Source organism: Protopterus annectens, chromosome 8.part1, assembly GCF_019279795.1.
Source record: "Protopterus annectens isolate FY-2018-M chromosome 8.part1, PAN1.0, whole genome shotgun sequence".
Taxonomy (NCBI): Eukaryota; Metazoa; Chordata; order Ceratodontiformes; family Protopteridae; genus Protopterus; species Protopterus annectens.
This window is the reverse complement of record NC_056742.1, coordinates 541,331,413-541,343,698: the sequence shown is the minus strand read 5'-3', so window position 1 is coordinate 541,343,698 and position 12,286 is coordinate 541,331,413. Positions and strand designations below refer to the sequence as shown.

At 39.6% G+C, this 12,286-nt stretch overlaps 1 protein-coding gene across 2 annotated transcripts in view; it reads right to left on the bottom strand.

Annotated features, from left to right (window-relative positions):
• The window catches only part of USP10 (ubiquitin specific peptidase 10), an 864,697-nt gene extending 855,527 nt beyond the window's left edge, over positions 1-9,170 (bottom strand). Inside the window, exon 1 of one of the 2 annotated variants that reach the window (XM_044082060.1) lies at positions 9,037-9,170. In XM_044082060.1, coding sequence (XP_043937995.1) covers positions 9,037-9,057 — 21 coding nt within the window. In that variant the 5' untranslated portion in view covers positions 9,058-9,170. The remainder of the gene's footprint in view (positions 1-9,036) is intronic. The other variant, XM_044082061.1, reaches the window with a different exon arrangement.
• Between the last annotated feature and the right edge of the window lie 3,116 nt (positions 9,171-12,286).

Genomic DNA, 12,286 nt, shown 5'->3' with positions numbered 1-12,286 from the left:
CAGGCCTTAAAATACAAATACTGGAAAAGTTCTCACTATCTGAATGCCAAGACCATAAAGCACCCAAATGACTAGCTGGTAAGTGCCAAACCCCAACCCCTCCCCCCAAAAATGAGAGTAATGTCTAACCAAGGAAAGGTTTAGATTGGCAGCAGTACAAAAAAAACTGTGTATCCCCATTATCCAAGACTACCCTAAACACATTATATTGCCCATGGAAAGCTGTGAAACAGCTAATCAAAGTTGATTACCAGTTTGTGATGGAGACTAGTAAAAGGCATCAAAACCTCATTCACCTCACTTTCACGGAAACTCCCATCCAGGGATGAACCGATATAAAATCAAGCCAAATCCTCAGATTTAGCAACATGACCAGCATTTAGCATGTACTGTAACACTAGACTCTTGCCTTCAAGGGGCATGAATGGACAAACAGCAAAGAAGGGGCTACAAGGTTCTTGCCCCTAAAGAAATAAATGTGCCAAACTGTAAAGAAGGGAAGCTATTTTGCAGTTCTCCTCAGACAGGAATGACTAGGCTGTAGGGGTCTTAGTCCAGATGTGCTGATACCGATGGTGAGAATCCATTTTAATCTCCTATGAAGACTAGAATAAAGACTGAGCCATGATCTGTATTAAACAACAGTGCATGTAAGCACATGTAGGTAACAAAAATCCCTAGTCTTTCAGTATATGTACCTCTCCAAACATCTGCACCAACTGAAAAGGCCACAGAAATACCTCACAAAGAGAATCCATGACCTCCAACACCTGTCCTATCTGGACAGACTCAAATCACCACTCTACTCATCATACAGATTGTCTTGTAGGCAAGACACAGATCACCCCTGAGCAATCTCAGACCCTGCCCTACCAGAGATGCTCCATACCAAGTCTAAATCCTCACACATTACCCACTTGAAAGGCCTAAATCTAATATGTAACCTTAATAAAACCTGCTTAAGAGATAGGTGTCTCCCCCAGAGGCTGCTCCGTCTCTACAGCAGACTTCCCATATACGTCCCACAGAGCACCTCACTGAGCCTCTTCAAGTGCAACCTAGACAACTGGATGGGAAACCACAAATTTATCCCAAAGGTTCCACCCGTGTCCCTCACTGACAGGAGTGGCAGGTGCTGACTGAGGTTTCTTTTTGAGGATAAACTCTAAGCTAGGGCAGGAAGGGCCCCAGGGCCATTACCTAGTATCCTCCTATGATATTATAATTCTAAAATCCAACAAGGGACGGCACTGTGTTCCAAACTGCTGTAGCCATCATATGCTTGGTAGCTAGCCACTGTTTGAACGGTTAAGATCCTCTAACAAATGCACTTATTTACCCAAAGGCTGCTTTGAAGGCTTCATACTGTGCAACGAGAACCAAGACGGAGTGCAATAAAAATCTTATCAGTGCCAAATTATTTTCATGACATCAATTTTCCTACATGATCTGCAACAATGACAGTAGTTATTCCTGGGAATACATGCTCTTTTGTTGTTAAACGTATCCAGAAGACTGGCTACTGACCTTACTTCCCTTTAGCTTTTGGTGAACAAGGAAGAAAATTAATTAGATTTACTCAAAACAGGTAGATTCACATCACATATTTTAAAGGGAATATTACAAAACTTCCCGGACAAATATCTCTCTATAACAGTGATGGTGAACCTTTTGGGCTTGGCATGTTAAAAATTCAGAAAACACCCGAATTTGACTCTGCTGACCCCCCCCCGACCCCCCCAAAAAAAACTGAATAAAATGAATTAATATACATCATTCATTTTAAGTAACAAGTGTCTATAAATCTAACTATTGTTATTAAGTGTAATAAGTCGTCAGTTTTAGGAAAGATTAAGCAAGGCAGTTTGAGAGGAATTCAACAGCACATGCTTAGAAATGCAGACTACTTGCCCTCTGCAGAAGTATAACCATGAAGAAAAACAAGGTCAGCACTGCCTTCTGCAGAATCTCGCAACAGCATACCAAAATAGTCTTAGAGGTTAATAACACCCTTACCCCGGCAACAGTTTGCTGAACTGGCTCACGGCACAAAATAATTCAATGCACTTCTCATGAGCAACGAACGCAAAAGCTGATCTCAAACAAATGCGCTCATTTGGAGACTGCAGTTGCAGATGTCATGCTTGCACCTTGAAAATGAGCTTCTGGTGCAGCGGTCAGAAGTTAACAGAACAGTGTAGCTGCCATGACGACAGATGTGCTGATACCGATGGTGAGAATCCATTTTAATCTCTGCTTGGTGCAGGCTCTCATATTTCTTATATTTTTGTTGGTTTGGTTTCTTTAGTAACTCAGGTGTTGGTGAATGCTGGAGTGTCACCTTTGACACGTATCATAGGTTCATGGCTGCTCTCCGACATGGATACCTACTCAGGAGAGCTAAATCCAGTTAAAATGCAATGAACACACATGGTCTCTGTGCTGTAAAAGATAAAGCTTTGAATGAAACCTAGACAAACTAGGCATGGAACTGTCTAAGGAAGGGGAGAATATGGAGCCCAAACTGAATTTCCCACCTTGTAAGGAGAGAAACTTCCCGGACCACCAGGTTAGTACAGCAAAAATCACTGGGTCAGCCACACCCAAGCAGCACATTTCCAACGCCTGCATCAAAACAGTTCTGGCACTTAAACCATCATTTGATCTGGTCATGCAACAATGTAATGAACTGGAATGGAGAGGGACCCCCAAATCTGAACTTTAAGACTGCCTGGACAACAAGAAAATGATAAGATGACCTTTAAACCCATCGGCGCAGTACATAAACTTAACAGTACCCAGTTCCGCTATAATCAGCCCTTCCACAACCATCCTCCACGTTCATATACCCTGAAAATCTGATTTTCCACCTCTTTTTTAAATCAGTTATTTGTGCCAGATCACTATCCTACCCAAACAAAAAACGTTCCATAACAGTGGCACTAAAATTGAACTCTGGTCACTAAACATGCTGGGAATGAAACATCTAAGCTAACAGTCCAGCTAACCTGGCTATTTCAAGTGAAACTGTTCAGCTGCCACCCTCTTAACTATCTTCCAATTGAGATACGGTCCTACAAATTTCTGCCCCATTGTAAGAGGTACAGCTTTTCTCTGAGAACTCTACTAGGCAAGGGCACAACTGACCACATCCCAGGACTGACACATGCCATCTACTGACAACCTCCCCCTTTTCTGAATGATGATCTCTAAAAAAGCAAATTCGAGTTACTTGACTGCGAAACTGAATCTGCAACTGCACAATGCCACAAATCAATTACTTCAGCTAACCAGAGAAAAAATATTTTGTATACTAGCAAAAACTGCAATGAGAAATCAAATCAATAAACGGCTTTAAAATAAAGCATGTCCTCTTTTTGCAAACCTAACATACCGACTCATAGAAGTTTCTGCTCTCCTCACTCATCACCAGCACTATGGCATACTTCTAAGCGACTCTGAAAGCACAAGGATAATTCTATCGCAATCGTCTTTACAAGTCTGCTTCAAGTTTTAACCCACACCAACACCTTAAAACAGTCAGCAATTCAGTTCTGCTCTACTGGGAAAAAATTAAAACACCTTAAAACAGCTCTTACACCCCAACAGAACATTCCTGTAAGTGTGTGCCAAGTTTCATCAATAAATCTGAAACTCAAACATCAGACAAGACAAATAAGCAAAGAAAGCAAAGCTGTGTTTTCACAGTGTTGAATGCTTTAAGTACAACACCTTAGAAATATCAGATGAACAGTTCTTATTCCATACAACAACTAACAAAAACCTCAACCATTATCTCACTCGGACACAAATTCACACTGTTACCTTTTCACTGTAGATACAACCAATAATGCACTCTCTCAGAAAAAGATGGCTGTCCCAAGTCACTTCACACTGCAAAGCACATTTTAATACTGAAGGCATTTTTTGTGAAATGCAGAGCATGTTTATTTCCCAAACAAGAATCTGCAGATAATCAAAAACTAACACACCTTTTTCTTAAAGAGCGCCACACACAGGAGGGGGGGGGAAAAACTCCCAACAGCTCCCAATGGTAAGTGACTGACTCGGGAACAAAAAGTCTTCATGAAATTCAACAGACAATGATGAATGTCAAGCATACGTTGTACCTTAAAGGAAATGTCATGTGGTACTCCAGCTGAACAGCTTTACCAAAAAAGATGATTGTAAAAAATAAATGCAGCATTTTTTCCAAGTTTAACTGCATTTTGCTGTTTAGATAAATCATAATCATCTGCCCAGAATGTAAAGAGAACCCAAAAATGCTACAATCATTACAGTGTACTGGTCACATTCTGAAAAGTGCAAGTTTAAACATTTAGAAGTGGAATACAACACCCTTATCACATACAATACCAAAATAAACAAATTCTAGTTTTCCATTTATTCACAAAAACACCCCCATACAAATTAATTCTCAGAGTTGATGATCCCTGTCATGACACCATGAAAGACTGAACCCACAATGTCAAACTGCCTGAATGAATGTATAAGCTATTGTACCTTGTTATAACAGGAAATAAAATTCATTATAAAGTTAAAAAAAAAAAAAGTGCCTCTGAAAATAACCAATGCACTACATTTACCTGAACCAAGACTACTACCAGCAGTTACAAGTTAAATTTAATGTATCATTGAAAGGATAACAACTCTGCTTACAAAGTGGTACCAATAAAGCAATATTCAGAGAAGGGAAAGAAAACAAACATTCAGTTGCAGCATGCAACTTGCTGAACCAGTTTTATTAAAAGTAAATACACAAAGCATGGTGAGTAATTGTCCACTTACCACTCACATGACATGCTTAGTCAGAGGTTAAAGGTTTCAGATGCATCACTGCATACAATTTAAAAATATTTTTGGTTAAATTGACTTTAGATAGCATAAACAGCAGCAATCAACGGTAATAACATAACATTTAAAAAGATCAACTAATGAAAGTACAAAAGAACTGCTGGTAAAAAATGCACACGAATACGCACTCTACAACACTGAAAAAATGTTTCACGGAACGTTTTCTTAAAACTCTAAACCGATTTCTTATACATCAACCCCATCCTCGCTTCTTCGTCTTTAAGCTTTTCCCGGTTAGGGGTCGCCACAGCGGATCATCCTCGCTAATATTGTTAAAACTAACACACAACAACAGAACATTCACACTAACTCTCTCTCAAAGTACGATAACCAGAGACATTTTTTTCGGCTGCTCCCATTAGGGGATCACCAAAGTGGATCAGCCATTTCCATTTCTTCCCGTTCTCTGCATCTTGCTGTCACACCAACCACCGGCATGTCCTCTCTCACCACACCCATAAACCTTATCTTAGGCCTTTCTCTTTTCCTCTTTCCTGGCAGCTTCATCCTTAGCATCCTTCTCCCAATATAACCAGCATCCCTCCTCAGCACATGTCCAAACCAACAAAATTTTGCCTCTCTGGCTTTGTCCCATACCGTGCCACCATCTCCAACCCATATAACATAGCTGGTCTCACTACCACAGCCCTTTCCTTTCACTCTTACTGGTACCAGTCTGTCACAAATTACTCCTGACACGCTACTCCACCTCTCTTTCACACTCACCATCACTCTGAACTGCCAATCCCAAGTATTTAAACTCATCCACCTTCGCCACCTCTACTCCCTGCATCCTCATTCACACACATTTTGTCTTAGTCCTGCTGACCTTCACTCCTCTCCAGCATATCTCCACCTATCCAGGGTCACCTCAAACTGTTCCCTACACTCACTACAAAATCACACTCATCTGCAAGTACAGTCCATGGGAACTCCAGTCTGATCTCATCTGTCTACCTACCCAACACCATTACAAATAGGAAAGGCCTCATAGCTGATCCCGGGTGTAATCCCACCTCCACCTAGACTGCATCCATCACTCCTACCGCATATCTCACCACTGTTCTCATACATACCCTGTACCACTCTTTCATACTTCTCTGCCACTCCCAACTACCTCATACAATACAACTCCTCTCTAGGCACCATTTCATTTGCCTTCTCTGAGTTCACAAAGACAAAATGCAACTCCCTCTGACCTCTATACTTCTTCAGCCATCACAGTCCCAAAATGTTCATAGGTTCATACTAGGCTATCTGCCCTAGGGCATTTATAAGCCTAGCCAGAATGTGTTTGGCTTTCGCCACCCATTTTAAATTTATTTTGCTATGCCCTTTTTCGAGGTTAGTATACTGTGCCTCTATCTAACAGTGACACAGAAGTGATACCCGGGGTAAACCTACAATCTCCCATCCACTCATCAAGATTCCTCTTGAAGAGTCAATGAGGGACTCTGCCTAACCTGGTATGCCCCCAATAATGTGTATTATGCCCCCATTCTCAGATCACAAGCCACAAAAAAATGTCCTCACATGTAACGCTCCAAATGACCTACTCTTCTACACTTCCTCCTACACAAAAAAAAAAATTGACGTCTGTGTTTATGCAGTAAAAACACCACAAATTCTGAACTTAGCAGGCAAATACTCCTTCAGCATATAAACTGCCCACCACAAATGCCCCAAATAAATATGAAGACATTTAAGGTAATTAAGATGCAAAAAATACCACTGACCATTAAATATACACAACTCTGCTGCTAAAAAATGTTCTCTGTAGTGTCATACATCTTTGTACATGTAGGTTGAGATCAACTACATTAACCTTAAAAGTATGCAAAAACAATTGCCACACAGCACTCTCCTCATATATATATATATATATATATATATATATATATATATATATATATATATATATATACACACACACACATACATATACATACATAATACACATACACACACACATATATAGGTGCTTGTATATCTAGACTCACATGTTATATATATCTGTATATACATAACTAAATATTTAATGTATGGACACATTTTGTCCAATCAGAGAATAATCTTTATAATGTGTTAAGCATACAAGTAGATTCTTAAAGTTGTCAAGTGGCAAAGAAAATCATTCTGAAAAGCTTAATTCATTAATCTGTCACACAAATGTGACAACAGAAACACAAAGACAAGTTTGTGGACTGTAGAAATACCTATACAGAATCCATACATGTACAACATGCACACAAATGTATAACCTGGTCTTATGTTAAATACTCTCTGAGGCATAGTACTACTGTTCTAAAATCTATCCGCTTAAAAACACAAAACGTGACAATAAACGGCATTATGTTTAAACAGGTTCAAGGCACACACACAAAAAGGCATGGTTACTCATAATTTCAAGCAAGGCATTTGTGGAAACATCTTCCAATGCTACTCAGAAACAGTACTTCTGACACACAAAAAATATGCTTTGTCAAACATTTTGCAGCATCATCTATATACAGCACACATTTTTAACTAGATGCAAGTACTACCTGGCCCAAGTAACCTACACATGTCCAGTCTAGTGAATAAGCTGCAGATCTTAAACAACGGTTTTCCCTCATTGTGTCCTTACATTAAGAACTACCTTGCATATGTCCCACACTTTCAAGGATTAGGTCACCGTTGTAGACATGAAACACTCATTTTTAATATGGCTCAACAGACCCTACGTGGAATACGTGAAAGAACACACAACTACAAATGAAGTAAAAACTTCATTTATATATTACTGTAAACAAACACAGATTACATGAAAAAAAAAAAAAAAAACTAACGACCAATTTTTGCATACATATACGTAAAAATATAATTATACCTTAAAAGTTAAACCACTTTCCAAATTAAAAATCTTATTCTAATCTAGTAAAGCACTACAATGTTTAAAACATTTCGCAACTTTATTTTTCTTACACAACGGACGAAGAGACACAGACAATTAATTAGCAATGTTTACACTGAATACCTTCCCTGACATTCTACACTTCTTAAGACTAAAGGGCACCGGTCAGAGATCTAACACAGTTCAACGACAGAATTTCAGGTGGGCATCAGCTGAGTGTCAAACTCCATAAAAATAATGCAGACACCCAAAAGTGAAATGAACCTTTACATTTTCTACTACGCTGAAAGGGAGAAAGCCTACACCATTATACCTCCAAGGTCAGCAAACAAATGCAAAGTAATCAAACTAAAATAATACCAGAATAGCTGCAATCAGCCTTAGCAATTACATAAATTGAGTGTTCAAGGGTTGCTTCCACCGCCGCCCCCACACTTTTTTTTAGTAAGACGTCTAAAGTATGCAGCGATGTTTACTTATAATGGCAAAGCTCCCAAATTCATAAAAGCAAAGGGTAAAACACTAAATTCATTTATTTCAGATTATAAGCTCCAATGCAATAAACAGCTTAAAGGGGCTGAGATATGCAGTCAAGTCGCCTTGGTTCTCATATAAAGTACTACTCTCCCTTCCTTTAATGCTTACAATCTGGGACCGGAGGAAAATAAACAGAAGCTTTCCCACAGAATGTTCGTCATAGTTCAGCTTGACCCCTTCAGCACATCTGGTTATTGCAAGCATTTTCTGCGTCAACACTAAATGACAGCCCGAGTTTCATGAACGTGTCATGTGCGAGAGTTGCAACAAGCATACTGCTGCAGAGGCTGCATGATCTGGACACTTAATTCAGACAGTCCCTACCATCATCCCACAAACAAACCCATGACTTAGTAAGGAAATGCCACGCTAGGAAGACGACTATCGTAAAATGCCTGCAGGCCTTTTGCTGCTGAAATGGTTGCAACTTAACTGAGAACTTCAACCAAAAGTAAGAAACGTGCATTTTGGAATGATTCAGCACTTAGCATGTTCCCCTCGTCATGCTGCTGCTCAACAACTGTTCTCCCTGTACACTATAAACACTCCTGCGTGAATGACTCAACCAAGCTGCAAAGCTGCTCCGATCCCGGGCCTGCATGTGCCAAATATTTTTAATAACGACCCTGCTTTTAGCAACTCCGGGAAACTCTACACACTGATGTGCGGTGCCAGACACAACAGCACGCTGCACTTTTTAATACTTCAATTCGATCTGGCGTACACTTTACCTGGTTACTGTTAAAAGCCATGATGCCCAGTTTCAATGAGATACTCGTTCAGACTCTCACGCTGTTTCTCCCACGGCCGCCATCTTGTCTCGCATGTCGGTCAGCGTAAGCGCATGCGCACGACAGGAGGCAGAACGAGCGTTGACAGCTGCGCATGCGCGCAGGGGAAACGACAACTTGGGTCTGCCTCCACTGCACACGCCGCTTATTTCACGCCCCTTTTGAAGAAAGTGCTTGTGAGACTTACAGTGAGTTATTACTGTTTGTAGTGAATTGCCCAGTGGTCGACGTCTTTTGTTGTAACCCTTGGGGTCGAAGAAATATATTTAGCACTCTTCGATTAATTAGTACGAACCTCAGTGAAAGTAATTACTCAGTGTTTGTAAACCAAGTCAATTACATCCAGCCTAAAGTTGATTTAAATATATGTGTGGTACATACTTGTAAGGATCATTGTTTATAAAATAAGTTCTCACTCTACGTCAAAGTAACCCTATTTAAAGCCAACCTCAAAGATTGTTGGGGGAGTTGCGTAAATTATTCCTTGGGGGTGTCTTCTCAGGCTCTTACAGTTAGGCGAGAAGCATAGAACTCCAATTTAGTTACTCCCGACAAGGCTTCTCCCACATCCCCACTAATAATATACACATATATAACTTTTGCAAACTGAAATTTCGTCACTTTACATATAAATAACATTCTGTATTATGAATGACAGACATATAGACTGGCTTTTATTTGTTATATTTATTTACTGACATTTGATAACTGGGAAAGTCCAACTGAGTAAAAGTCCATTTTCTAGCGGAGGCCCAAGGAGAAAAGTTCCAAATTATTACAAAATATTTTAATAACAATAATTTTACAATCTTCAAAAATAAAGCAAAAATTTTTGCAGTTTAAACAATTACAACAAACTAAAGACAATATAAAAACATTGGTTATCCGGTTGAGTAAGGAAGTAAGTGAAAAAAGAGAGTAAGGAGGTATAAGGAATTAAAAGTACTTCTTGCGAATAAAGTTTATGCTGGTTTTGAGCAAGAATTCAGCCAGTTTTTAGCTAGGAAGTCTTTCAGGGTGGTTTTGAAAGATGAAAGGGAGGGTATAGACCTGATGGATACAGGTAATGAGTTCCAGGCCTCAGCAAACCTTGAACAAGAACAAATAAGGTTGATGCCCCTCCTGTTATCAGCCGGACACTCATGGGTTGAGCTACCTTATCCTGTTGCCTGCTGTTGAAAGCAGCAGGACTTAAAAAGTCCTGCCTTTTGATCACAATGAATTGCCGTGGAAAAGCCACAGTTATTTCTAGCTTTTCCATGGCAATGCAGTTACATCACCAACACAAACCTGCAGGCAGAACTATTCCCTTTTAGGTCCGGGTGTTGTAAATCATGCAGCAATTGGCTGCAATTTATGAAGGGGACGGGGAATGGGTCAAGAAGAGCCCTACATAGAATGTGGCTGTAGAGCAGTTTATTTGCGCTTCTACAGCCACTAACCAAACAAACACTGAGATTTGTCTTTTATTTATCCCTAGCCAGCCTAGCCAGTCAGCCATTCTGTGTACCCAGCCAGATAGCCATCTATCTACCCAACCAGCCAGCGACTATTTATCCTGTCTAGCCAGCTATCCAGCCATCTGTCTATGCAGCCAGCCATCTATACAACCAGCCATCTATTCATCCATCCAGTCAGCCAGCCAGAGTCAGCTAGCCACAGAGCCAACCATCCATCCAGCCAGAGTCAGCTAGCCACTGCAGCAGGCAGCCAGCCAGCCAGCCACTCCAACAGGCAGCCAGCTGGCCACTCCAGCAGCCAGCCAGCCAGCTACTTCAACAGCTATCCAGCCAAGCAGAGACTGTGATTGTAGGGGTAAGTAAGTAAAAATAGTATTTTATAGCTCTTGCGTTTTTTTAAAAAATGGGAATATTGTATTTTACTCCAGTTTTTAACATTTTAATGTTTACAGGTAAATGGGTACACTGTACGGTATTTAAATCTGTGTAATGGTTATTTTGAGATTTGCAAGTAGTAGTTTTTAAAGGTACAAAAAGTATGAACATATATTTGTGTGTAATATATATATATATATATATATATATATATACACACAAACACACACACATATATATATATATATATATATATATATATACACACACACACACACATATATATATATATATATATATATATATATATATATATATATATATATAATTTAACCTATAAGTTTTGTGGTTGTTTTGGGATGATTTGGAAGCAGTAGTTTTTTAAAGGTTAAAATGTGTGTATACTGTTTTCTTTTATTTCTGGTGGGGGCAATCTTCATTCACAAATGTAGTGTAGTTGATATATTTCTAATGTTATTGTGGCTGCTTTTACTTTTACAGATAGAAATGTTTTGGGACAGTTTTTTCTTTATGGGTGGAAATGTGTGCAGTTTATTTATTTTTTTATGCCATCTTCAAGAAGTTAAGATGTACCTCTTTGGGTATTTTTGTTTAATGATGACTTGCAAGAGCTACTTTTAAAAGTAAAAACATGTGTGTGTATAACTTTTTAGTTTTTGAGGAGGTAAACGTAGTGCATCTGGTATTCAACTAGTTACATGTTCTTGTGGCTGTTTCAAGATTGTTTGCTTTTTTAAGTGGAAATGTGTGTATTTTATTTTTAATGCTATCTTTAATAAGTTTAAAATGGACTGTTTTGAGTATAGTGTGAATATGGCCATGCTGCTGTTGGGCCTGTTCTTTGTTGCATCATTGTGCTGGGTAAATTAGTGCTATAGGTTTATTTCAATAAGAATACTCATGGTTAGTGTCTTCTTCTTTCGGCTTTTTCCCGGTTAGGGGTCGCCACATCGGATCACCTGTCCGCTTATGATTGGCAGTGGAGTTTTACGGTGTTGAGCTGCCAGCCCGGCACCCAACCTTCCACAGAAGGCACACACATGCACACACTCACACCTAGGGCCAATTTAGAGTGTTCAATCCACCTACAGCATGTCTTTGGGATGTGGGAGGAAACCAGAGCACCTGGGGGAAACCCACACAACCACAGGGAGGACAGAAGGCACCCCAGCCAAGAATCGAACCAGAGAACCTCTTGCTATGAGGCGGCAATGCTAACCGCTGCACCACCGTGGCCGCCCAATACTCATGGTTAGTGTAATATGCACAATTTAAGACTTTTTTTGCATTTTTAAATAAACATAGCTGTCTGTTTAATATGAGTAGTATTTTTT